At 44.0% G+C, this 26,516-nt stretch overlaps 1 protein-coding gene across 7 annotated transcripts in view; it reads right to left on the bottom strand.

The window, feature by feature from the left end:
* The window catches only part of ADGRF5 (adhesion G protein-coupled receptor F5), a 108,988-nt gene that overhangs the window by 3,529 nt on the left and 78,943 nt on the right, over window positions 1-26,516 (bottom strand). For 5 of the 7 annotated variants that reach the window (XM_067752753.1, XM_067752750.1, XM_067752747.1 and 2 more), the window contains exons 9-20: window positions 23,959-24,180; window positions 22,777-22,980; window positions 17,779-17,949; window positions 15,826-15,945; window positions 15,464-15,673; window positions 11,570-11,782; window positions 9,444-9,596; window positions 7,465-7,673; window positions 4,729-4,908; window positions 1,767-3,158; window positions 470-511; window positions 324-383 (exon numbers count right to left, since the gene is read on the bottom strand). In XM_067752753.1, coding sequence (XP_067608854.1) covers window positions 324-383; window positions 470-511; window positions 1,767-3,158; window positions 4,729-4,908; window positions 7,465-7,673; window positions 9,444-9,596; window positions 11,570-11,782; window positions 15,464-15,673; window positions 15,826-15,945; window positions 17,779-17,949; window positions 22,777-22,980; window positions 23,959-24,180 — 3,176 coding nt within the window. The remainder of the gene's footprint in view (window positions 1-323; window positions 384-469; window positions 512-1,766; window positions 3,159-4,728; window positions 4,909-7,464; window positions 7,674-9,443; window positions 9,597-11,569; window positions 11,783-15,463; window positions 15,674-15,825; window positions 15,946-17,778; window positions 17,950-22,776; window positions 22,981-23,958; window positions 24,181-26,516) is intronic. The other 2 variants (XM_067752752.1, XM_067752751.1) reach the window with 1 other exon arrangement.

The raw sequence follows: 26,516 nt of genomic DNA, 5'->3' as shown, positions 1-26,516 counted from the left end.
TTAAGTGCAATAGTTATCTTCCAAGATGAACTACAGAAAACTCTATTCATCATTATTCTTCAAATTTTGTTCTTTATGGCCTTGAGTTTCCCCAGAAGAGTACTTCTCATTGAAATTTGGTTTTAACCTCCAGTTGATATTATCTGTGCTATTTGTAACCTCTATTTAAAGATGTGGGGACAGCATCTTAATGCTAGTTCTGTTCCATGACTATGTTTAATAGGCAGAATCAGGTAAGAAGAAAACACAGTGGAATAATCTATGTTATAATTGGTAGTGGAGAGAGAGGGGTTTGTGTAAATTTCTACAAAGGAAGTATTTACCTTTGAGTGCTGTGAAGACCATCTCGACAGTGAAAACTTATTCAGCAAGGCTTCCTGTACCTGCATCATTTAAAAGAAGCCATTGTCAACTCAACATGTCACTGCAATTTAGACTTTTCTAGAATCATGACTGTCACTGTTCTTACCTTCTGATCCCAAAGGCATCCAAAGAGTAAAATGAATAATCCCTGAAAAAAGAATTGGGAAGAAGTGCATTTTAATCATATTAATTATATTAATCATAGTCTAGTCTAGCAAACTAGGAAGTATTGTTCACCTGCCATAGAATTTGTACTACCTCTTTCCACATCTGCATTTATGGTCCAGTAGATGACAGTGATGTAGTAGGTCCACACCAAGGGCCTCTGATGTTATAATGTCATAAGGATATTTTCAATTTCCCTATTTCCACCCAGTTGTGCACTGGAGATCCTGCTGGTTATGTTATTAAACATACCTCTTATGTCTACAGTAGCCCTCATGTAGTTGTGATGAGAACATAGGGCATGAGGTGGAATAATCAGTCCCTTCTAGTCAAGGCATATTATAAACATCATTAGACATGAGCCTTAGAGTTTGGAGCCACGGGCCCAATAGCAGAAGTTAGAATTTGCATGGTCTTGGCATTAGCATCTAGGGCAACGTCTCGGCATCACCTCCAGATGCCCTGGATCCTCACCAGCTCATGGGGACTTAGGCCTACCACTGGTTGAATCAGAATTAAGCATCCCCTTCCTTGTGCTCCAAAGGCTCGTTGTCTGTACCTCTGCTAAAGCCCACCTAACAATGTGGCTTGTATTATAGTTACGTGCTGCTGGAGAGCAAAGAGAATGTCTTTTTCATTTTCACATAATGGAGCAAAATGTCTACCTTACATAGAGCATTCATTCTTTCATCCTTCAGAAAAATGTTGCCTGAGAACCCACTACGTGGTACAGAGCCTTCATTGCACTTGCCAAGGTGCTCACGACTGAGCATCTAGTCTGTGCCAAGGTCTTTGCAGGCACTAGGAATGTACTGATAAATAAGACAGATGTTGCCCCTGACCTCACCAAGGCAGGGCTCGTTTAATGCTAGTGGAAATTAACTGGAGAGATTGTTTGGTTTAACGGTGGTATTTTCATTTAGGAGATAATAAACGGCATCAAGATAATGTTAGATAAATAGCAAAATCCAGTGTAGGGAAGGGACTTTCCTCCTATTTGTATTATCAGGGCACTTAGAAGAGAGGTGCGTAGGCAACTAAATTATAATGCAGGTGATAAGAGGCATGCGGTTCCATGGGAGCAGAGGAATGCGCCCTTTCTATCTCACTGACTTCTTGTCATTACCGTTCTTTAGGGCTAGGGCCTCCTATGAACAAAAGTCCTTCCCCGTTCCTACCCCTGTTTGTGTTTCTATCATTATAGATCCTTCCCGAGAGCGCTGCCCTGCAGAACGTACCTGGAAGGCATTGAGGAGGGTAAATACAATATGGAAGACAGCATTGCTCCCCTGGAACACGGTGGCGAGACCGAAACCCCAGGTGAGCCCCAAGAGCGGTGTGAGGACCCCAAGGCTCTTGGTGATCTGGAACAGGCTGCTTTTCTCCTGCCTGCTCGGCTTGTCCCCGATGGAAGGTCTCAGGATCTTGGTGATGACCACGACCGTGATGGTCACGTTGACCACCACAATGATCAGTGCTGGGATAACGAAGGCCAGCAGGGCCTTGGTGTCCTCCCAGTTGAGCCAACAGGCATTTTTCCTCGTGTAGACCTCCCGGGGCTGGGTGGCCCCCACCGTGATGACGGAGATGACCAGAGGGCAACCGTAGCCGAGAGAAAACGCAATGGCCTTCTGAATGGACTTGCTCGTGTCATGCAGGATGAAAACCAACCGGTAGAAGAGCATGAGGCCCAGAGTCAGCATCCAGAAGAAGACGCTGAGGTAGGAGAAGTGGACGAAGAAGGTGGCAGCCACACAGGCCGTCTGGTTGAGCGGGTAGCGGTAGTTGTGGACGGCGGCGGCCACGATGAACCAGACGTCGGCGACCAGAAGGGAGGCCGCGATGTTCACGATGCAGATGTGGCGCATGGAGGAAGTCCGGTTCTTGGTGACCGATTTCCACACCACGGCTTCCACAGCGAGGCAGGCCGCCAAGCTCAAGATGGAAAAGCACAGCCCGATGTAGGAAATGATATCCAGCAGGATTTTCAGGAGAGAATCAGGGTCCGGGGAATCAGGGGACATGAGGATGGAGAAGGATGTGAGGTGGTCACAGCTGCAGGACACACTGTCCTCGGTGACTTCTTTAACATAACACCCACTGCTGTCCCACCCCCCCGTGTGGTTGGCGAGGTTGAAGTTCCAGAAGACACACCTCGGTACCCCGCCCGAAGGGTTGTTGTTTTTGAAAGTCATCAAAATCCTGAATGGCGATGGCGCGGTTAGATTGTGGCTGACAGTGGTTGTCATCACTAGGCTGTTTGCAAAAGTCTTTCCTGGGACATCCTGGGCGAGGATGGTCTTGAGAGTTGGGAAAGCCACGGTGACGATAAATGAATCTGGTTGCAGGTGTTCCAGCTGGCATTCATTAATGGTCACATTGCCCCAGAGCTCAGAGTCTAAGAAAACAAAGTTCTGTGTGTAGGATTTGGGGTGGCCAGATTTTATGACCATGCTCTTCATCTGAACATTAGGTTGGGAGATGGTGCTATCTTCTGACCGCAAGGCTCGGGAAAATCTTTCCAATGAATCCAGTAACTGTGAGCTCTGATTGGTCTTTTGCTGTTGTGACATCATCCAGGTATTCAAAATGGGTTTGCCGAGGATGACGTTGACCGTGGAGAGGACGTGCTGTAATTGACAAGGCATGGGATCAAACCAACCGAATGTTTTCAATCGTAAGAGAGAAGAAGAGAACATCTCCCTGGAAACTCATTAAGTGGGTACAGGGAAGAAGAAAATAGAAGAGAAAAATGCAGCATCCCAGGCTGTGGAGGACTCTGATCCACCTTCTTATGGAGGGAATTAGCAGGGGATGGGTCCTCACAACTGCGAGACTTACTAAACATTTAGCAGTCGTGACGGTGAGAACTGCCCCCACCTCTCACTAAGGTCGACTCAGCGGGCTGACAGAGATATTTATTAATTGTTTTATTTTATTTTAAATCTCAAGCCTGTAAAGGCTTTTGGGTGGGTGGTATCTCACCAGCAAGGGTGAGGTAGTCTCAGAAGCCCCTCTCAAATGCTAAGCATCAAACACGCCATGGGAGTGTTGTTAAAGGCATCTTTCTTTTTAGCTCAACATTTTGATTCTCTCGCCCATAAACTTGGAATTGTCATTTGTGGCTTCTCTCCATGGAGCGAAGTGGCTTTTTCTCTCTGCCCTTCTTTGCCTTGTTCTGTTCTCTGAAATGATGAGCCCTGCAGTTAGTTGAATGGTGGCCCTTATTTGGAGAAAACCTCATTTGGAGAAAGCATCTTTGTAGATGTAATTAAGGATCTTGAGAGAAAAATCAACCTGGATTACCTAAAAGGGCCCTAAATCCAAGTATCCTTATAAGAGACAGAAGAGGAGAAGGTACATGGAGAAGAAGAGAAGGTCATGTGAAGACAAAGCCAGAGGTTGGAATGAAGCAATTTGTTACAGCAGCCCTAGGAAATCTGTATAAGCTCCTTAGACTCCTGGTACCCAAGCGGCTTGCCAGTTACCTCCGGTTGGGTTTGGCCAATGAGAAGCAGCGGCGGGAGATGAGAGGGTGAGAGAAGAAAGAAGCTGAGATATATTTTTCCTGCTACCCGCTGCACCTTCATTTCACTCTCAGCACACCTTTGGTGATAGTTACATACTTCCAATACTGTAGTTCCTGCTCAGTGATCCCTCCTCCAACGCTATGGGTGCACTATTTCCTCTCCTTCCCACCTTAATCCTCAGGGTAGTAAGGGCTTCTAAATGTCGCTGGTCTCTGGGTGCCTTACACCTTTTTTTTTTTTTTTAAATTCCTGGTTTTACCTCTGTAAGTATCCCTTCATTAAAGTCTCTTCATGTGAATTCTGGTGGGTGAATTCTCTTGCCTCTCAGAATGCGGATTGCTTCAAAGATCATGTTTTGTGAGAGACCATTGAGAATCCCACCTTGTACATATTCTGAAAACCTTTCACTCCTAGTTTTCTTAGAAAGCAGGTAAGAATTCATTCTCTTTTAATGAAGAAACTAAAACAGACCTTCTCTAGAGAAATCTTAAGATCCCAAAATGTACACTGAAAATATTCACTGATATGCCAAAAGCCAGAGCTGGCAAAGCGTTGTTCAGAAAAAGACAGAGAAGAAGTTGCAATGGAGAGAAGTTATGTTTCTTGACCCCAAGTCCTGAGGAATGAAAAGACAAGACCCCAAACTCCTGCAAGGCTTAAGCAAACTCACCATCATCATTTCTGAATTCACTTGGGTTGGAACTGTTGAGAGCAAATCAAGGATGTTAATAATGGCTCCCAGGCTCCCAGGAAATGACTTGACTTCAAGTTTCACCTGGTTTGTGCTAATGGAAAGATTCTTTAGGTATGAAAGGAGCTTCTCATCCTGAGAGGGGCTCTTCATCAAAGCCTAGTAAAACAAAAGCCGACACAGAAAAAAAACAAAAAACTTGCCCATCAGTCATCAAATACTGCTGATACATCCATGACAAAAATCTCTCACATCTGAGTTTCCTTTTTGATTCCTCCATTCTCATAAGTATATCCCATAAGGTAATGTACTTATCTCTTAAACTGTGCTTGCTCTTCAGAATAGAATATTACACGAGACCTCACACATAGAAGGGGAACAGTAGAGCATATGTCAACCTGATGACTAGTTGAAAAGAAAAAGGAAGGGAAGTAGATATGACTGCTAGAGAACTAGATTAAAGTTGCATGAAATTGTCACTTGACTGTCTGTATGAAAGCACATTTGCCACTCTGAGGTTTCTATCCCAAATTTCCTGGGACAGTTCTGGTTTACATCTGATGTCCCAGTGTAATTATAAATAGTGTCCTCTTTTATTTTCAAAAATGATACAAATGAACGTATATACAAAACAGAAATAGACCCATATACATAGAAATCAAACTTAAGGTTACCAAAGGGGAAAGGCGGGGAGGGAAAATTAGGACCAACAAGGACCTACTGTATAGCACAGGGAACTATACTCAATATTTTGTAATAACCTGTAAGGGAAAAGAATCTGAAATATTCTTTTTTAGATTCTTTTCCCTAACGCAACATCGTAAATTAACTCTACTTCAATAAAACACACACACACACACAAACAAAAAAACCAAAAAGTAAAAAGTATCCTGGTTTGGATGATAAATTATATGGTCACCTTATCTGTAATGATCACATTTGTGTTTTCTAACTATCTGACTCCTCACTATAATTAAAGAATGAATTAAAAGTTGGTCTTCTCCATAAAGAACTTTGATGAGTGTTCTAACCCAGGGGAGTTTCTTCCTCTGAATGCAGAAGTATTTGTTTTACTTAACGGAATTTACATTTGTGACATCTCTACCAATGTCATCCTGTGTTTTAATTTCAATCTCTCTCCCATTAAATGATAAGCTCCTTAACAATGGGAACCATGTGTTGCATTTCTTTGTATCTTCTCATATCCCATAATCCCTAACATAGTCACTTAACTTCGTATGTAGTAGGTATTCAATACCATATGTTGAATGGATAAATTAGACGGAGCATGATAGGTCAGCATGCCCCCTTTCCATTGAAGGGGTATGTAGTATCTAGAATTGGGACCAGGGCCCAATGTTGAGTTCAAATTATAATTTCTATCTTCCTCATTTGGGATAGTTTATATTCCCGATGCTTTACCCATCAAGGTCTAACTCAGATGCCACGTTTTTCAAGCAGAACTTCCTGATTATCCTAGCCCCAATTAATACATATATAACATCTATATTCCATATCCAATCAGAGGTCAAGTTTTAATTTGGCCTCTTTACCTTGATAGCACCTATAATAACGCTTTATACATAGTCGGTATTTTAAGGAATTTGATGTGAGACAAGAGATAATTAGATAAAATGCAAACCAATATCACCCTTTTTTCTCAGTCCTTCTTCCCGGGATGCAAGGATTTGGAGCTAACCAGATATTAGCTCCAAATATAGCTCACGGTCTGAAGATGTTACCATGAGCTATAACCCCACTAATTGCCTCATTTATTGTAACTCACGGAATTTTAGGCGTCTCGAACTTTCAGCAACCTAAGTATGAGAGGTAATTTATATTTATTTTGATGAAGTGAAACATGTTTTTCCTACCACATGGCAGTAACCTCTATTCTAGGTAAGAGAGGTCAGCTAGGCCCTTCTATAACTATAGGCTACCTCTAAGGATTAAGGAAATCTCAGACTTGTAAAAGCGTAAAGCCCAACTATTTTTTTTGACTGATGAACCTTACTTTTTGTGTTGCTCCCCTTTCTGAAAAGATTAGCGCTATTAGCTTGATATAAAAAATCTTCAAAGGAGAGCAGTTAGAGGGGATAACACGACTTCCATCTTGGAGGTAATGGAAACAAGGTATTAAGAAGTCAAGGTGACGCTGTACAGCTGGTCCTAGGGCAGAACACGTATTTCGCTGCCTCCATATTTGGATTCAAGCAAAATATTCAGCATTTCTAGGGTTGCATCTTCTTTGGAATTAAATAGGTATAGCTTTGAGAGCAACACCAAGCAGCTCAAAGCCCGTTTTCCTAAGTGCTGAGAAATTGGATCAGCTAGACACACCTCCCCACCAAGAGTTCAGAGTCAAGTGTTTAAGAATCACCTCAGGGGGCTTCCCTGGTGGCGCAGTGGTTGAGAGTCTGCCTGCTAATGCAGGGGACACGGGTTCGAGCCCTGGTCTGGGAGGATCCCACATGCCGCGGAGCGGCTGGGCCCGTGAGCCACGGCTGCTGAGCCTGCACATCTGGAGCCTGTGCTCCGCAACGAGAGAGGCCGTAACAGTGAGAGGCCCGCGCACTGCGATGAAGAGTGGCCCCCGCTTGCCGCAACTAGAGAAAGCCCTCGCACAGAAACGAAGACCCAACACAGCAAAAATAAATAAAATAAATTAATAAACTCCTACCCCAACATCTTCTAAAAAAAAAAAAAAAGAATCACCTCAGCCAGCTGGAGCAGAGTATTTATGGGGGCAGAGATGCAGTTGTTTTTCTTAACCTTCCACTGGGAGCCCACACATCTGTAAGTTATGATCCCGCCAATGGGACTCCCAGGGATTCTGGGAACATTAGAGAACTGGCAAAGCTTCTGGATGACTTTTCCGGGTTCCCCAACACCTATGATAGGATCTTGGCATGTGACGTTCTCCCCTGCATTGGAAAAATGGACATAAAAAGGACAATTGAAGAGAGGAGAAAAGATAGTGGAAATAGGGTCAGGCTTAGGTAGAGCTTTGATCTTTGAACTCATCTTCTTTTTTCCTTTCAGTGACCTTTTCGGAGTTGCCCACTTTCTTTATTTTGCCCCTGATTTTCTAAAGCCCCTTAGGGCTTTCCATGCAAATCCGATTCTAATCTGCACTGGCTTTTTCTAACAGAATTTATTTCCTCAGTGCCTCATTCCCACCTCTGACCTCCAGGAATCTTCCCTCTGATGCCTGTAAAACCTAAGCCATGGAAAATAATGAGAGCTTGACGTGTACTCATCCAGATGAAAGACAGGCAGGTTAACAAGGGTCTTAGGGACATAATGACTTAATCCAAGGGGTTCTCAGCTCTGGTGTATTAGAATCTTCAGAGGAGCTTGGAAAATACCAATGTCCAGGCTCACTCCAGCCCAAGAAGATCAAAACCCCTTGGGCTGGAATTCAGGCATCAGCAGTTTTTTAAGCTTCCCTGGTGATTCTAGGGTGCAGGCAAGTTTGAGAAGCACCACCTTAATCCAAGGATATAATTAGTAGCAGAAATCCCAGGCACCCATGACCTGAATATTCTGGGCAACATTCCTAAGCATTTATTCCTTCTGGTTTCCCATAAGGATGACTTTTCTTTACCTTGACTCAAGACAGACTTGAATGGGAAAATGTCATTTATTGCAGAATCTCTAGTCTCCAAGGGACCCTGACTCTCTGATGAGCAGACCCCCGCTCTCATCATCTTTTAAACTTAGCATGAATTGAGTTCTTAGCCATTGTGTAAAATCTTAGAATACCTAAGTAATGTCTATTAGGAAAAAGAAGAGGAATCAGACTTGGTATGAAGAAAGAAGAGCAGAACAAAGGTAAGTGAATAAAACATGATGATGTCTAGGCTAAGATGGAGGGACAGTGGAGAAATGACCTTGGCTGCCCCCTGGAAGAGGTGTGCTTGGTGGGGTCCAGAGGACGGTGACTCAGAGAGACAGGGAGCTCTAAGTGGCTTCCTACTTTGTTGTCTAGGGCTCAGATACCAACAGATGTTGAGAAGGACCTCAAATCCCTCAGTAAACTCAAACAAGCTTGGTAATGGAGCCATGGATCCTACAGACATCACGGGTTCTATTAGAGAGAAGATTTCTGCGGGGAGGGGATTGCTGATGATGCAAGGCCAGGAGTATCCTTTATCCACTTGCCCCTCAGTTGCTACTGAGGAGAGCTCTTCGGTATTGGTTATTACAGAGATGGCTCCACAAATCATGACCTTTTACTTTGACAATAGTATTTAGGGGGATATTGGCTCAGTGATGACAAAGCATGGGAAAGACAGTTTCTGATTCTTTTTACGTAGCCCTTTTTACACAGTCTCTGATTCTTTTTACGTACGGAAATATGGCTTCATCTGCAAGGCTTTCTTGATCAATTTCTCCCCACCTAATCACTAGCAGAGTTAAACCAGGCAGCCCCTTCTAACCTCCCACAACTGCCTCTAGTTTAGAATCTACCACATTATATGTGATAACATTTTTAAATCGCATTTATCTCTCCCCTAGGCTTGAGGCCAAGAAACACAGCTTATTTCTTTTCAAAGCCCCATGCTTAGCTCAAGGCTTGCTCCATGAACGTGATTAACATGTATTTATTGATGGATGAATGAGGGAGTGAATGAATACATGAATCCCTGCTCATGACTATAACATTTTAAAATAATTTAAGGTGTTCTCACCAGGAACCAGATTAAGCTTCATAGATGGGCTCCGCACTGAATTATTAGCGGTATTGGTAATGTGACAAAACACATCCATATTTTCTGGACAGGAAATTGAGTTTGCCACGAAATGGTGTTTGTAGCACACTTGCTTTCCGTTAACTTCTTTTGCTAAGGTACAATGAAAGAATGAAGTCACAGCATTAGTATTCAAAGCACAAATTTTGTTAAAATCATCCAATGTGGATAAACTTGTCCAAACTTTTCCCAAGAATGTGCCACATTCACTTTAATGTGGTTTTCAAAATGCCTCTAGCCTAGAAGTAGCAGTGAATGCACGCGTGTTGAACACAGAATGTGAAAACGCTTAAATAGGTCGGTACCCAGATTGATTTCATATCCCCCCTACCATGAAGCCTTCTCTAAATTGTCCGGTCTTTATGGGATCCCCATTTTTCTGAACTTCCATTGTTCTTTCTATCTGTAGTGCTCATTTTGTATAGTTAATGCTCTACGTATTTTCTTTTACGACATATGCCCTTCTAGATATCGACATATATGCCCCACTTCTTTTGTCTCCTTTTCATTGCCTACTGTTATGTTTTGTATTAAGCATAGGTCCCAAAGAACAGCTCTTGAAAGTATGAATGAGCTTATAAATCCCTCATGAAGGTGTCCATGCATTACCATTTGTGGTTGTGAGTTCATATTTGGTTGACCTTAATCTACAGGAATCCTGAGGGATCTGGATGGAGGGTACATTCTACCAGAGAGGATTTAAATTTTTTGGCCAGGTACCACTGAGTGCTACCAACGGACTACTTTAAGTTAATTACTCCTCAGCTTGGAGTTATTGGACCACATAGGTGTACAAATTCAAGCCCCAAATCTGAATGAAGGCAGGACAGTTATACTTCTCAGGGGAAATTGTTGCCCACCCAGCGCTGAGGCTCTTACCTCTGGAAGATGAAGTTTGTTTTTCTAGCTGCTTCTTTTACTGAGCATATCATTGTCTGAGGGTCCTGACATTTTGTTGATGGGGTAGTTTGCCTTAGTTCCTGCATTGGGAGCAAGGCCTTTTCTTTCATACACTTCAGAGCCTTCAAATTCAAATTCAAGATTCTGGGGTTTCTGGGCTTCCCTGGTGGCACAGTGGTTGAGAATCTGCCTGCCAATGCAGGGGACACGGGTTCGAACCCTGGTCTGGGAAGATCCCACATGCCGCAGAGCAGCTAGGCCCGTGAGCCACAACTACTGAGCCTGCGCGTCTGGAGCCTGTGCTCCACAAGAGAGGCCGCGATAGTGAGAGGCCCGCGCAACGCGATGAAGAGTGGCCCCCGCTCGCCGCAACTAGAGAAAGCCCTCGCACAGAAACAAAGACCCAACACAGTCAAAAATAATAAATAAATAAACTAAAAAAAAAAAAAGATTCTTAGGTTTCTGATATTGGCAGATGCCCTCAGGGAAACTCCAGCATTAGCTAAAGCATTACCTCTATTTTTGTTTTCTTCTATGTTTTTGACCCTTGGTTATTTCTCTTACTCTCTTGCCTGCTCAACTGTGCATTTAAAAGGGTTTTTGCCATACTTTTTTTTTTGCTGTACGCGGGCCTCACTGTTGTGGCCTCTCCCGTTGCGGAGCACAGGCTCCGGACGCGCAGGCTCAGCGGCCATGGCTCACGGGCCCAGCCGCTCCGCGGCATGTGGGATCTTCCCGGACCGGGGCACGAACCCGTGTCCCCTGCATTGGCAGGTGGATGCCCAACCACTGCGCCACCAGGGAAGCCCCTGCCATACTTTTATTGCGTGCTGATTCATAGCATAGAGGGAGCGGTGATCAGAATATCGAGTCTACTATACTGAGCACGTAGAAGGCTTGTGACGGTAACTTAACACTACCTTCAACAGCTGTCACTAAAAGCAGTGGGCTCCACCCTCACAGACTCTCAAGATGTTGTCACAAACCAATGAGCCACTGGTCACATAGCAAAATAGAAGGCAATGAAGCCTCATGGGCTTCCCTCTGTTACATTATGTCCCTGAAGCAATCCCTCTCTGTCTCTTTACCCCTATTTTAAGAGTAAAGTTTTAGACTCGACATATATGGAATCATGTGTCCTTACAATTCAACCGTGGGCATCTTACCAGCCGGAAAGGACGAGGAACCAGCTTGGAAAATGACCTTGTAGTCTCTGTCCTCCTCAATGCAGCACTTGATGTGACGGGAGCTTGTGCATGGAATGGCAGCTTCCAAAGGATCAACCATGATATTGGGCTGTAGGGGCAGCGGGTGGACGGTGACATCTTTGGCCATGACGCTGTATGAATTCTTGTATCGAAATATGCAGTGATAGGTTCCTGAGTGGAAGGAAGCCAAGATGAGATGGAACGAAGTCATCGCTCCAAATAGACATTTGCTGAGAAAGTTGAGAAGAGGCTTGGTTTTCCTTGTCAAGCTGGGGCACAGGCACAGCACCCGCTCCTGGGCCCTGGACTAGAAAATGCTCCACAGGTTCCCCTCCTGGGTTCGCTATGCATTTGAAGGACTAGCTCATCGCCACCTAAATATTCACTTACTTCCGAATAAAATCAAGTGGCGTATCCAGAGTCATATAGCCTGTTGGGGGTGGAACTGAGTTTCAAATCTGGTTCACAAAACCTACTCCAAGGCTCTTTAGTCAGGGTTGCAGCGGGGGCGGAATGCGAATTTTGGGGTGTGCTGGGCTGGGGAGTTCTTTGAAGAAAGTTGCCAGTGAGAGGGAAATAGAGCACTGCGGTCCTGTGAGGCCCCCTTTCCCCATCTTTAAGGGAGTAGGTGCCTCTGGTCTGGGACCTCAGGGCACCACTAAGGAATGTGGGGAGGGAGTGGGGAGGGAGGGAGAGAGGTTGAATGTGAGTTCTTGGGAGAGCTTGGTCTGTGGACTCTGAGATTAGATGTCTGACTCTTATCTAGAAAAGTCTAGAGAGGAGAGCGGGCCGACTTTGCAGGAGTGAAAAGAGAAGGCTGCAGCAGGAGTTGCCTGCACGCCCAGTGCTCGGTGAAGCAGAGAGGACTGTGGACAGGGCTTGGGTTGAGCTTCATGAAAGGAACTTTTCCTACGGGACTTCACACCAGAGCCCATCAGAGGATGAACCACCATTGGATCAGCTGTTGTCGGGACAGTGGAAGATGATAACAGCATCTACAGTTAAGCAGGACCTTTCAATGTTCCTGACATTCCTTCTCTCTGCCCCGACTCTGGAGGAGCCAGAGTAGCTGCTAGCCAGAGGGAAAACACGTAGAACGAGAACAGAGAGGAGATGCTTTTTGATTCCCATTGGGAGGGAGGGGACATTTACATTGAATATAAAATAAAAGTGTAGTCGATTTACAGGAGAATAGATGATTTTTAGCACCTGAGTCTGGGACTGTTTAATAGTTCAGTGTGACCAGAACAGCCACAGCTCTTCCTAAGTTATTGCCTGATAGTAGGAAAGGGCAGTTGGGCAGAGCAACTCTCCTGTGTGAGTTCAGCACAGGAGAAAAAGACTCCCATTTCCCGATTGTATCTACCAAGTCCAGCCAGATAATAAGTAGTTATTTCTACAATATTGCCTAGGCCTTATATGAAAAAGTAAAGAACTCACAGGGTCTGGACTGATTAAGCTTATAATGAATGAAAAGCTTTAGAATAGAGGAGTTAAGAGTTGGCCTCTGTAGCAACACAGTCTGTTTCCCTTTGACTTTGCTGTCTGCTAGATGTATAACCTCAGGTAGTTTCCTTAACCTCACTGGGCCTCAGTTTCCTCACCTGTGAAATGGAGATAATGATAGCACTCTCGATTCCTGGAGTGCAGCAAACAAAGAAGCAGTGAAGCAAAGCCCTTGTCCTATTCCTGTGTTTTCCTGGGACAGCGAAAAGAATGACAAGGACTCCTGGAGTCAGCTTTGCACCGAGGATTCTCAGGGCCAGTGGGTCACTGCCCACAACTCTAGAGTTCCTTTCCGAGATGTAACCAATGCCCGGAATCAGGGCTTAGGACAGCTTCTTAACAGCCCTTGGGCTCAGTGCCAGGATAGGACCACTCAGTTAAATCTGCAGCCTGATTTGCTCTTTACCCAGGACTCTGAAGGTAATCAAGTTATCAGGCACCAAGTCTGAATGTCTTTGTGAGGGTTTGGTTCTAGAAGTATCTTGAAATGACACATAACAAAGTATCTTCAGGAGGTGAGTATATTGGAGTGGGGGAATGTAAGACCTCTGTTTTAGAAGGGCATTCAGGGAATGATCTTGGGTGGTAGGGAGGCATGGGATGATGCTGTTACAATTGAGCATTTCCTCTGTGTAAATAAAGCAGGTGGTGCCGCTTGTTGAGACAGTGTGATTGGCATCGTGCCCCTCCCTGAGGAGCAGGTGGCTGCTATATTCCCTGCATGAGTCTATGGTGAACACGGAGGAGGCAGGGCAGGTGCTCATCTCCCCACTGAAGAGCCTGCTACTCAGCCTGCACAGAGCCACCTCTCTGCCCTTTCAGATGCCTGACTGGGATACTGCTTCTTATGGATGTGTGGTCTTTTCATCTCTGGCTGTAATCTTACCCATGCGACCTAAGCTGTGACCATTACTCTTGACACTTTTTTGAGTGATAAGGCAAATCTCCCAGACCCAGGTGTACAGGGGCAGGGAGGATGGAGAGAGAGGTAGAATGATTAGGTAGTTTTGTTATTTTATTTTTGTGGTAACTTTACGGCATTTTAAAGTTATATACTATATGTTTAAACATCTCCCTAAAAAAGGCTGACCTATATAACAATCTAAATGGGACTATATCATTCTGCTACTACAAGGTGGGAAAGAATTCCCTTTGTAAAACTATGAATCCAAATAAATGACTGTTTACAAAAAAATAAATAAATAATAGCACTCTCCTCTAGGTTTATTGTTTGAAATTAATTCATACACTTAAATACATAAAACAATACCTATCACATAGCAACAGCTCAAGAAATGTCAGCTATTATTGAAGCAATTCTATCAAATGCCCTTTTCTTTCAAAAATTTGCATTTCCTCCCAACCTAAACAATGTCTAGGGATAAGTAGAAAACAAAAACGTGTTTTTTCCCTCTTTGGAACTAGGCATATAAAATCTTTAGGCAGAATTTTTATAGCTCAGTTGGGTGAAACACAAGAGTCTGGTAAAAATACTTTAAAAAAACAATCCTCCTAAGAGTTTGGAATTAACATATACAAATCACTAATACAGTAAGTCCCTTACATACGAACATTTAAGCTGTGAACTTTCAAAGATGCGAACTTGCCCCTGTATGCCAGCTGTTGTACTGTACTACTGTACTTTTCAAGGTACTGTACTGTAAGATTAAAAATGTTTTCTTTATTTTTGTGTTTTTTATGTATGAAAAGTACTATAAACCTATTACAGTACCGTACTATATAACTGATTGTGTTAGTTGGGTACCTACGCTTAACTTTGTTGGACTTATGAACAACTTGGACTTACGAACGCGCTCTCGGAACGGAACTCGGTCATGTGTAGGGGACTTATTGTATATAAAATAGATGAACAGCAAGGACCTACTGTATAGCACGGGTACTATACTCAATATCTTGTAATAACGTATAATGGAAAAGAATCTAAAAAAGTGTATGTGTGTGTGTGTGTGTGTGTGTGTGTGTGTGTAAAACTGAATCACTTTGCTGTACACCTGAAACTAACACATTGTAAATTAACCATGCTTCAATGAAAAAAAAATCCTCTTAACTTAATGGCAAAGCACAGACTCTAGAATCAAAGAGACTAGTTCTAATCCTGGCTCTACAGCTTAAATTGCGGAAACCTAGGCTCACTTTGTACATCTGTGAAATGGGAATAGTGACATCTTCCCCCAGAAGGCTGTTGCACTTAGTGTGAGCACATATGTCATATAGAGTGGCTGGCACAGGCATGGTCCAGGGCAGGCTCTCCAGGGATGGTAATGATTACAGTATGTTTCCAGGGGTCCAGGTATCAGGGTCCAGTGTATCTGGGCTTTCACTCACCGTTCCACTCCCTGGTCGAGGTCTTGACTGTCAGCACCGACTCTGCTCCATTAGGATACCGCCTCGTGGTATAAAACCTTTTGTATATTTTAATTCCAGCAGAAGTGTTCCAGTACACCTCATCATAGTTACTCATATCACTGACGCACTTTATAGAAAAGCTTTGTCCCTCAGAAACAGAAATTGGGTCCGGGGTTATTTTTAGGTTGGCTAAAAGAATGCAAACAAAACAGACAAAAGAAAACCAATAACAAGTAAAATGTTTAGTCTTTCTGGTGACATCAACACCTGAGTGAAATTTCACATAGAGACAGAAAGCATGGGCTGTCCTGACTCTACTAGGGTCAATGTGGGATTGGTACCTTGCTGCTCCGGAGGTTTACTTGTTTCTAGGCTGTTCTCGGTGGTGCTCTGAACTGTACCCATTTCCATCACATGCCTTGGGAACTCGCGCACTTCCCCTTTGTGGCTGGAATTATCTCCTAATGATCAGCAGGGCAAAAGGTTGTAAACTACGGTGTCGACTTAACCCAAACTCCCCTCCAACCTTTTCCAGGCGCCTCAAGGGGGACTCAATGGCTCAGTTCTTATAACCACACCATTCCCTACTCTTTTAAAATAACTTCAAAAAATACCATACTGTATTTTCATTTCTTTCTTCTGTATCTCTTCTCCATAAAAATGTGAGCCCCTTAAGAGTAGGACCCTCTCATCTGCGTCTTCACATCCCCAGCATTAACACTGGGTCCAGTACCCAGCCAGTGCTTTCCAAGCAGACGAGTGGTTTTTGGAATTACATGTTACGTACAGGGATCACAGTGTTTACTGCCCAAATAATTATACCTGGGCTGGGAAGTATAGGCACCCTAATTTATGTCCCTATTTACTCCTATTTCTGAGAATTTTCTTGTAAGTTCATGAGGAACTAGTCACTGAAACTGTTAACAAGACCCTTATAAATAAAAGCTTCTATGAACATTCTACTGGTTTTGCCTCTGGTTCTCTTTCTACTCCTCTTTGAGCATAGCTGTCATTTCAAAATGCCATTCCCTCTGTCTTCTCTACGTGGACAATGTCATACCTTGAGCCCACAGATGCTGGCCAGTTTTTCCAATCAGTGTGAAATCTTATTCTTAGCCATAAACAAAAGAAATCAGGGCTTTCCATAGTACCCTCCAGAAGCTGGGATTCAAATGCTCAGATGCAGCCCCAAAGTCACAGAGAAGGGATTCATATGCCCTTCATGTTGCCCTCCCTGGCTATAAGGATCTTGAGATGGTTTTCTAAGGCTGAGTTGTTTCTGCGGGTGGAAAGGAAAAGGCGCATGGAAGCCTCAATCTGGTTCTCTTCATTCCAGATGAGAATCCAACTACCAGACCGGTGGTTTTCAGCGAAGACTAAGCATATCCCTGAGATAGCCAAAAGCCCACAGAATCAACACAACTCTCTGAGTTAAAACTTGCAGTGTATAACTGTTCTCATTCTAGAAAACCGCAAATACCTCAAAAGACGCTGAACTTTTCTATAGTAATAATGTTTCAGATAAATCTAATCTTGATCTTTGTAAAAGTGCTAAGTCAGGATAGTAGAAAATGGAAACAAGAGTAACAAGTATGTTTATCTCAGTCCTTTCTCCAAATTGTTCAGAAAGGGGAACTGAGGATTTATCTAAATATAATAGTTTGTATTTGTATGATGGGTGGGTAGAAAAACACGCTTGTCTGCCCCACTTTAGCAGATAGGGATGAAGTTATAATGCTTTATGATATGAGCAGAAGAAATGATACTTTTAAGAGGCCTAGAATTACTTAAAATATTTTTTAAAACCCATTTGTAACAACTGTAAAAAAATCACAAAATACCAGACTCTTAAATCTTCCTGCAGCATTCTCTCTGGAAAAGACGAAATGGGAGAGAAAGAGGGGGTGGAGGATGGTGGGGAGTGAGCCAGGCTATTGGAATTCAAGGGAGGCAGAATGGGATTATGGGAGGAAAAAGTGGGAAACTGGCGGTGTTATCCTCATTCAGTGACTAATCTGAGGGTGAAACCCTACTTCCCATCCACTTTCTGTCTTTCTAGTACAACGCAGGCTGTTCCTTCTCTGCAACTGCTGTTTCTTACCCCTACCCTTCCTGCTTTTAAAGACTTCGTAAGAATGTAAATGGCAGAGATGGAAATCCCATTCTGTGGTTGACCCCAGTCACACTCTCACTACCATGGAAGGCTCTGCTTTACTGCTCATGGATATTCCCAGTTGATTGGCAGCCCTTAGTTTGAAGTGCAAGGCAAAAAATTCTAGTGAAAGAGTCCTTACCCACAGAGTTGAATGTCACTTCTATGTCTTTACTGCCTCTGGCTCCGTGGGCGCTGATGAACTCACACGTGTAGATCACTGTCGTTCCAGACAATCTGCTCGGACACTGAGTGCCATTGGCCGTGAGGGTGTATCTGCTGCAGCGAGGGTCTGTGTCTGTTTCAGGGCTTCCTGCAACCACATAAGAGGTTCTTTTACTGTCACAGCTGGCTGACTGTCTGATTCGGAAGCAAAGAAGCCAAATCAGCGAAAAGGAATTCTTATTTCAATTTCTTCTCTTTGAATGGAGAGGCGGGAGGGTGTAATGTTAGCCCTGCCACCTCCGCATCCAGGTGGCCCGGCTGCAGATTCCAACGTTACTACTTACCAGTAGGGTGTTACTGGGAAAGTCACTAAACCACTCTGTGCCTCAGTTTCTCCAGATGTAAAATGAGAATAAATAACAGCTGTGACCTGGGATTGTAGTGTAACTGTGTAAACATTTAGAACAGTGCCTGGCTGGGGCCGACCCCTAACAAAGACCCTTCGTGATGGTAGTTGGAGTGTGAAAAATAAAAAAGGAAGCCATGTGTTTGGATATGACTTCAACTGGAAGGAAGAAAATGTCAGATTATTTTGACTATTATTATTGTTGAAAGGAGGAAGAAACAGGACACGGACTCTGATATTCATCTCATTTGAGACCTGTTTTCATAACTTGTTCCTTCTTATTAGTATATATGTTTTAGTGGACGCTTCAACGTCATGCTTTCTCAGGGAAACAGCAATTTACCCTTCAGAATAGCTGTTCTTCGCTATCTTCCTTTCCATTCCCGACGCTGTGCCCTCCAAGCCATCCTGCCTGTGGCTCTGTAACAGCCTCTTGGCCATTTTTTTTGGTTCGGTTCTTTCACTCTCTCTCCTCCAGCCCTGCCTTCTGCAAGGTACTTCTGCCAGGCATTCTTCAAACACTGGCAATCTTCCAAAAATTAAAGAAAAAAAAACCCTTCTGATGAACTCCATCCAGCCTTGGCTGGATGATCAATGATATTTAAAATATTTTGATAAGTCACCAGCTTTTCTCCCCAGTCCCCAAAATGGTTGTTCAGAATACCAAACTGATTCCCCACCTTGAGTAAGTTACCTGCTAGTTCATAGGTACAAATGTCCCTTTCCTCTCCAAGGCTCACCCCTCTACTCATTTTTGGAAAACCTACTTTCTCTAATTCCTCCAGGACCTCACTCCATCCTTTATCGTTCCTCTCCCTTGACTGCAGAACAATGGAAGTTACTGAATGCAGCCTATAAGTTCGCGCTCTGTTTTCTGGAGTAGAGCTGGTAGGCAGTTAACCTAGCAGCGGCTCAAGGTTAAATAATATCCAGTGAAAATTGCCCACGACACTGAGGATACATAAAGGCATGGTTTGCAAAGCTTTCATCCTTACCAGAAAGCAGTTATTGCGGCAGGTGCAAAGTATGCAACTGTTTTAAATGTTGACGTTTATCTTCTTTTTTTCCCTCCTCTCAAAAGTCTTGCAAAGTGGGTACCATTGTCACTATTTAAAAGATGAAGGTCTGGGACTTCCCTGGCGATCTAGTGGTTAGGACTCAGTGCTCTCAGTGCCACTGCCCAGGTTCAATCCCTGGTCAGGGAACTAAGATCCCGCAAGCTGTGCGGCGCAGCCAAAAAAAAAAAGATTAAGTTCCCAGAGCCAAGATGACTCAACTTGCTCTGCAGCAGGAACAGGGCAGAGCTGGAATGACAGCTCTTCAGGACCAGATTCTGTCTTACTGGAAAGCACGGGTTGTAAGGCTAATTTTTCTACAGTAGAAGCCTGGGTTCAAGTTCTTTTTTTTCCTTTTTTAAGCCCAATTTTGTGTGCATTCCTACAAGTAGAGAAATCACTATTTAAAATCAGATTTGTCTACAGCAACATTAGGAACACAGAGGGAGGCACAGGGGGTAGGAGAGAGAGCAGTGGGTGAGGAGGGGACCCTTGGTGCTCTCGGGGAGATGGTGGGCAGCTCACGGAAAGCCTCAGTCTCCTCATGTGGAAGACGAGGGATGGGATGAAACCCGTGGTTCTCACAATAACATCTCCTGCGAAACTGAAGAAAATTAAATTGCCCGGAGCCCAAACGCGGAGACTGCGAACGAGTGGCTCTCAGGAGGAACCTTGACAGCTGGTCTTTTTCAAAAGACAACTGTGGACACCCTGAGGGGCAGCCAGGCTGGGAGAGGCCGCCTCTGACGGGGCTGTTTGCCACTTCTAGCTGCTTCTCTAGGTCTCGCCTCAGCCCCCGAGGCAGGCCTGTCTCTAGCGGCCCTTTATAATGTGACTTGAAGGCCACAAGGCCGATTTCTGCTCAATAAAGAAAAAAACAGTCTCACTTATCTCTTACTTATGTCCTACTGGGCTACAAACATAACATTTCAGATGGCACAGAAGCATAAATAATAACACACAATTAGGGCTTCCCTGGTGGCGCAGTGGTTGGGAGTCCGCCTGCCGATGCAGGGGACACGGGTTGGTGCCCCGGTCCGGGAAGATCCCACATGCCGCGGAGCGGCTGGGCCCGTGAGCCATGGCTGTTGAGCCTGCGCATCCGGAGCCTGTGCTCCGCGACGGGAGAGGCCACAACAGTGAGAGGCCCGCGTACCGCAAAAAAAAAAAAAAAATGTCAGTGGTAGGCAGGGCAAAGAAGAAGTTGAGTTCGAGCTATGGTGAGAATACAAACGCTGTTGCCTTTAAATTTCCCAAGTGGTCAGTACCTTCCCGTACAGGCAAAGCCAGCGCTAAGTACAGGCGAACCAGAAGCTGCACTAATGACTATTAGTACCTCTGTTATTACTACTAGTACTATTAACACTATTACTGCAGTTACCATGACCGTTTATATCATCAACCCATGCCCCATGATTTGAAATAGCCTCAGAAAGCCCTCCCTATTCGAAAAAGACCGCCTTCTTAAAGCTAGAAATTGTCACGCAGATTACTTCCTTTCTGTCTTATCCTCTGCCGGAAGTGCTTTGAAAATCCAGTGCAACCGTTTCTGAGAAGCTGTAATACATGCACTTCTAGATGCTTTGGGGTGAATTATCTAGCTAGACTGCTTTCTGCTGAGCTGGAAAAACGGGTGATAGAAGAACTGGTGGAATCTGGAGAAAGACTGCCGCAGAGAGGGGACGGCAAGGGAGACGGAAGGAGGGCAGGGTGTTGAAAGCAGGGGCTAAATTCATCAGAGAAACAACCCTGCCGGCCCCCGGCGGCCAGCCCTGTGGCAGGAAATCCACTGTTCCGCCAGTCGGTTCAGCCCACCCTGGGCATTACGAATGTCTGCAGCAGCGGTGGCCACAGCGAGGTTCCTGAGCATCTGCACAGCAGACTTCCTGGTTCTCTTGCCAGATGGCGAGGCTTTTCACCTCTCACAGTTGAAAGCGTCTAAGTCAGTACTCCGGGAACTGTGCAAGGTCCTTCTCCCATCTGGCAGTTCCTCCAGGATGTCTACACCTCCTCTTCCTTAAAAATTAGGGAAGTGACTAAATGGACCATATGTCAACATGTTCAGCAGTTACCAGATGCTTTTGCCATTCTCTGGAGCACTTTAAGGTAGAAAACAAATGTGCTTTTCAAACTAGATGTGCTCAGAAAACGTTACATCCAGATTGATCCTTATTTTATTTATGATTTAATAATGTCTGATAGCAACGGCTTTATAAAATAAAAGCTCCACCACACTGATGTATTTCATGGGTAAAGCCACATTTTCCTTTAAGAATTTTTTACTAAAAAAGGTGAGCAAGGGCTTCCCTGGTGGCGCAGTGGTTGAGAGTCTGCCTGCCGATGCAGGGGACGCGGGTTCGTGCCCCGGTCCGGGAAGATCCCACATGCTGCGGAGCGACTGGGCCCATGAGCCATGGCCGCTGAGCCTGCGCGTCCGGAGCCTGTGCTCCGCAATGGGAGAGGCCACGACAGTGAGAGGCCCGCGTACCGCAAAAAACAAACAAACAAACAAACAAAAAAAAGGTGAGCAAATAATACTGTCATTTCTTAAGGGAAAGATTGGATCTTGTTATGTGAGGTTTCTAGGCAGAAAACAGTCTTCTGTTTCAATACAAATTCTGCCGCATCAACTCACTCTAGTGCTGGCTCACCAGGCACATGTGATATAGTTTGACCAAGGCGAAGGCTGTGAAACAAGGTGAGTCCCAATTCTTTTCTTTTCCTAATTATGACAATCTTGGATAAGTCATTTCATTTGAACCTCGATTTCCTTATTTGAAAATGGGAGGCAAAAAAAATGCCAGCTTCAAACTTGTGGTCAAGTTTAAGTGGGATTAAAAGTGATAACATATTTTTTAAAAATCGGTTGATCATAAACTAGTATACAAAACAGAATCACCAATGCTATTTTAATTTCTTCTTGTCATTCACCAGTATAAACTGGAAGGTGGGGAATTTCCAGTGATATCTCAGATCTGCAGACAGGATTGGAAATTGACATTGGCTGAGAGACACACAGGTTGACAGAGAAAGATATAAAACCAGAGGCATGGAGTCAGATAATACAGAAAGAGACATGGTGACAAAGGCAGAGAAGTGGGAAGGACAGACACCAAGAGGAGAGACACAGGAATAAGACTCTCAGAGTCAGACCCCAAAGCAAAGCCAATGACCTCATCCTTGGCCCTCTGCTGAAGAGGGAAAGGAGAGGGCGGTGGGGACAAGCTTGTCTTGTCTGTAGGCAAGACACCATGCACCTGCATCATCCTGTCACTCCCTCTTGGGTCTTCTCTGCCAGAATCTTGTCTACAACCCAAGCATGCAACTTGTGTGTGTATATTTTGGGAATTTTGTTTTAGAATGGCTAAGCTGGAGCTGGCATCAAACCTCATACTTTTTCAGTCTGGAAAAAAACCCAGCCACCTGACATTTGCTCTTTCACCGACCGCATCTCCCATTTTTACTTGGCCAAGAGGCAAAAACCTGTTTGCAGAAGGGCTTCTAACAGTCTCACCTGGAATGCTTACAGACCCCTGTTGCTTCCATTCAACTTGACTCCAATTCACCGTCATCTCACTGCAGCAGTTCAAAGACACAGGACTGTTGTCACACATCACCTTCATGTCTTCATTTGCCCAAATCTGGATGGATGTAACATCTATTTTTTTTCTGGACCCATATTCAAAAATATCTAATGTCAGTTTGCAAATATATTCACCTGTATTGAACACACAAAGGCATTTATTATTACTATTACACATGTCTATTTCCTTAGAAGAATGATAGCCTCATCTCATGTGTCATGACGGTACTTCGTGAAACATCACTTTTAAAAGCATCTGAGACTTGGTCTAAACAACCCTAAAGGAACATTCAGGAAGTGCAGAAGGTCAAGGCAGGTATTTCTGATGCCATAAGGTAAAAGAGTAGAGAGCTGTTCTCAGGAAAGAGCGGAAATCTGAGTCCTCGCTAGTAAGAAAAGAAGTGTGGGGATGCTTCAGAGGTAGAAAGGGAAAATGGGAAAACCTTGGAGAATTAGGAGATCATGGATAATTTTGGCATCCTATTTAACTCTGTGGCAGGTCAGAGTCAACAAACATACGATAGAACCCATGTGTCTGCAGCCCAGTTTCTCATTCAGAGAAAAAGAGATGCTCCTGTTGACATCTGGGTTACGATGGGGCTATTAAATTCTAGAATGTCAGGTACAAAACGTATGCTTCTGTGGTTGCTGGGGAGGGACAAGTGGGAGGGATTAAAACAGAGGACAAGAAAATGGGCGGGGGAGGAGAGCAGGCACCCATATGTTCACTACCTTGATTGTGGTCATAGTTGTACGGGTGTACACACACGTCAAAACTTATTAAATTATACACTTCACATATGTACAGCTTATTATATGTCAATTCTACCTCAACAAGGCTCTTCTAAATTTTTTTTAAATGTTAAAAAAAGGAGTTTACTTTTTGTCTTAGGTTCCAACTCATAATCTTCAGTAAATGTGGAAAATTATATTTGTCTCCCAAGGCTAAAGTTGCTTGGCTCATTCATCATGGGATTAATTTTCAGTTTTGAAAAGCTGAGCCTGGTGACTTCGTTTTGAAGAGGAAAAGGCTATCTACACACACCACCACGGTTTGATTCTTTCTTAGCCCTTCATTCCTTTCCTCGCCCTGGTTACTGGATGGCAACCCACCCGCGTCATCCTGCGTGATGTTGTAAATGGTGAGGCGAGACACGGAGGTCATGTTGTTGAGCACGTAGGTGTAGACGGAGAATCTGCTGCTGTTCTGGATGTCGAAGCCTGTTTCCACGTGCTGCCAGGATACGTTGGAGGACAAAACTTCGTTCTCACACATCAGAGTTACCGTATCCCCTTCAAAGATGATTTCTGGGGTGATGGAGAACTTCGTTTCATCTGGAAACCCAAACAAAAGATATTAGGGTCCCAAAGCAAATACATGGAATTAATGCTACTCCCTGAATGCCACCACCACTGGGGTTCTCGAGAGGTTTCCGTGGTGATGAATGAGGCAACGCGTCTTCCTCACTCCACCCCTGGGCAGCTGGGATCTGAGGCCCCAGAGTGACAGTCTGCCAGCTACTAGGGACATGGTTCCCAGTTTGGGATCTTTGCACACTTAACAGTCCTCAATGGTACTAATGGGGATCCCAAAGCTATTTTCAATATTTCAAATAATCTGTCACAGACATAGAGAACAGACTTGTGGTTGCCAAGAGGGAGGGGGTGAGGGGAGGGATGGACTGGGAGTTTGGGATTAGCAAATGCAAACTATTATATACAGGATGGATAAACATCAAGGTCTTACTGTATAGCACGGGGAACTATATTCAATATAGTTGTGATAAACCATAATGGAAAAGAATATGAAAAAGAATGTGTAATATATATGTATAACTGAACCACTTTGCTGTACAGCAGAAATTAACACAACATTGTAAATCAACTATATTCAATAAAATTTATAAAATAAAATAAAAATGCAAAAAAATTTTTAAATAGTCTGGTAGAAAATTGCACATTTGCTTATGAAAAAGCCACCCCAGCTAACCTAAACATCACGTTTCTTTGCTACTGATTTGAAAGATATCAACTGCTTCTTACTGATAACTGATACCTCATGCTGACTGAAAGCCCTGTCCTGTGTCTTTGATGAATTAAGAGTGGGAAAATAAATTAATTTTTTACAATAAAGTATGCTTGGGAAATAAGAATGTTTTTAAAGACCTAACACCCATGGGCCCATAAGAGTGGGAGCTTATGAGATACACAGGTCTGTATTTGAATCCTGGTTCTGTACCAGGCATAGCTGTGTGGCCCTGGGGAACTTGCTTAGCATCTCTGAGCCTCAGCTCCCTTGTCTGGAAAACAGGAGCAGTGAGCACTACCACGGGAGGTGATTTGGAGGAATAGTAACTATTCTTATTGTTTTCACAATAAAATTCTGGGGAACCCTGGTATTAAGCCATTTCACAGACAGAAATGAAAACACGGTATTTGCTGTTTTTGTGTGTGTTTTTATGGCCGTCCCTTGTTTACACAACATACAGATTTTTCCCGCTAAGCTGTGCTATGTCCTTCATGAGCTCCATGTGCTGAGAAAATCAGAGGAGCTGGGGAAGCAGGTTTGGCAACTCCTCTTTTGGATGGTTCTTTATGCCCACGCCACACCCTGTCCGTACTGTAAACGTGGACTAAAATACCACACAATTAATTTAGGGTGCTGTGATGTTCTGGTCAAAATATCAAGGTATCTAAATATTTCTTATCCCGTTTTTTAGGCTCCTGGATAAAATAAGATTTCAGAAAATTGCATTCAACTATTAGGAAGCAAGGCCATCCGTGAATAGTTCATGTAGTGAACTGACCAGGAAGGCACAGAAACTTATGTTACTCACTATGTGGCCTTGAGCAAATGATTGAAATCGAAGCCTCCACTTCCCCACCTGTAAAATGGCGATAATAGTACCTACCTCACAGGATGTATGAAGATGAAAAATGTGTAAAACACTGGGTTTAACATAGAAAAGGTGCAATAACCGTGCCCGCTTTTCATTAGCACCACTGCTAACTACAATGATCCGGAAAACTGCCGGATTTCCATGGTTATGTGAAATTGATCGTAAATATATTGGGAGTGATTAAAGAAAGGGGCGTTCCGGTTAAGGGACCCTGCTGATTGGTCAAACATCACTAGAGGATTAATATATGGCAAACTAAAAGGGACCATTCTGAAGACTGCCATGTGCCTTTCCTGAAATAGTTTCATGAAGATGGACTTAAAAATAATTTCCTGATACCACCTCATTCATTCAGCATTTTTCTTTCTTTTTCTCTTCCTCTCCCCTGCACCCCTCACTCTTGCCGCCAGATAAAATTATAATTTAAGAAAAACCCACCCAGGGACTTCCCTGGCGGTGCCGTGGTTAATACTCTGCGTTTCCAATGCAGGGGGCGTGGGTTCGATACCTGGTCGGGGAACTAAGATCCCCCATGCTGCGCGGCCAAAAAAAAAAAAAAAAAACCTACTCAGCTACTTGACTTTTTTGGATCCTTGTATTTTGGATAAACCCCACTAACCCTATGGAGAGCAGGCTGGTATTTAAGCTCCCGGGGGGTGGAGTTGCAGGTGACATAGTTCATGGTCATTGGTCTAAGGCTGTGCGTATCAAGGACAGAGATGAATGTAGATTTTCTTGCAAAAAGGGGCATTGAGTGTCATTCGCAACAAC

Source organism: Pseudorca crassidens, chromosome 10 (genome assembly GCF_039906515.1).
Source record: "Pseudorca crassidens isolate mPseCra1 chromosome 10, mPseCra1.hap1, whole genome shotgun sequence".
NCBI lineage: Eukaryota > Metazoa > Chordata > Mammalia > Artiodactyla > Delphinidae > Pseudorca > Pseudorca crassidens.
This window is presented reverse-complemented; position numbering and strand designations above follow the sequence as displayed.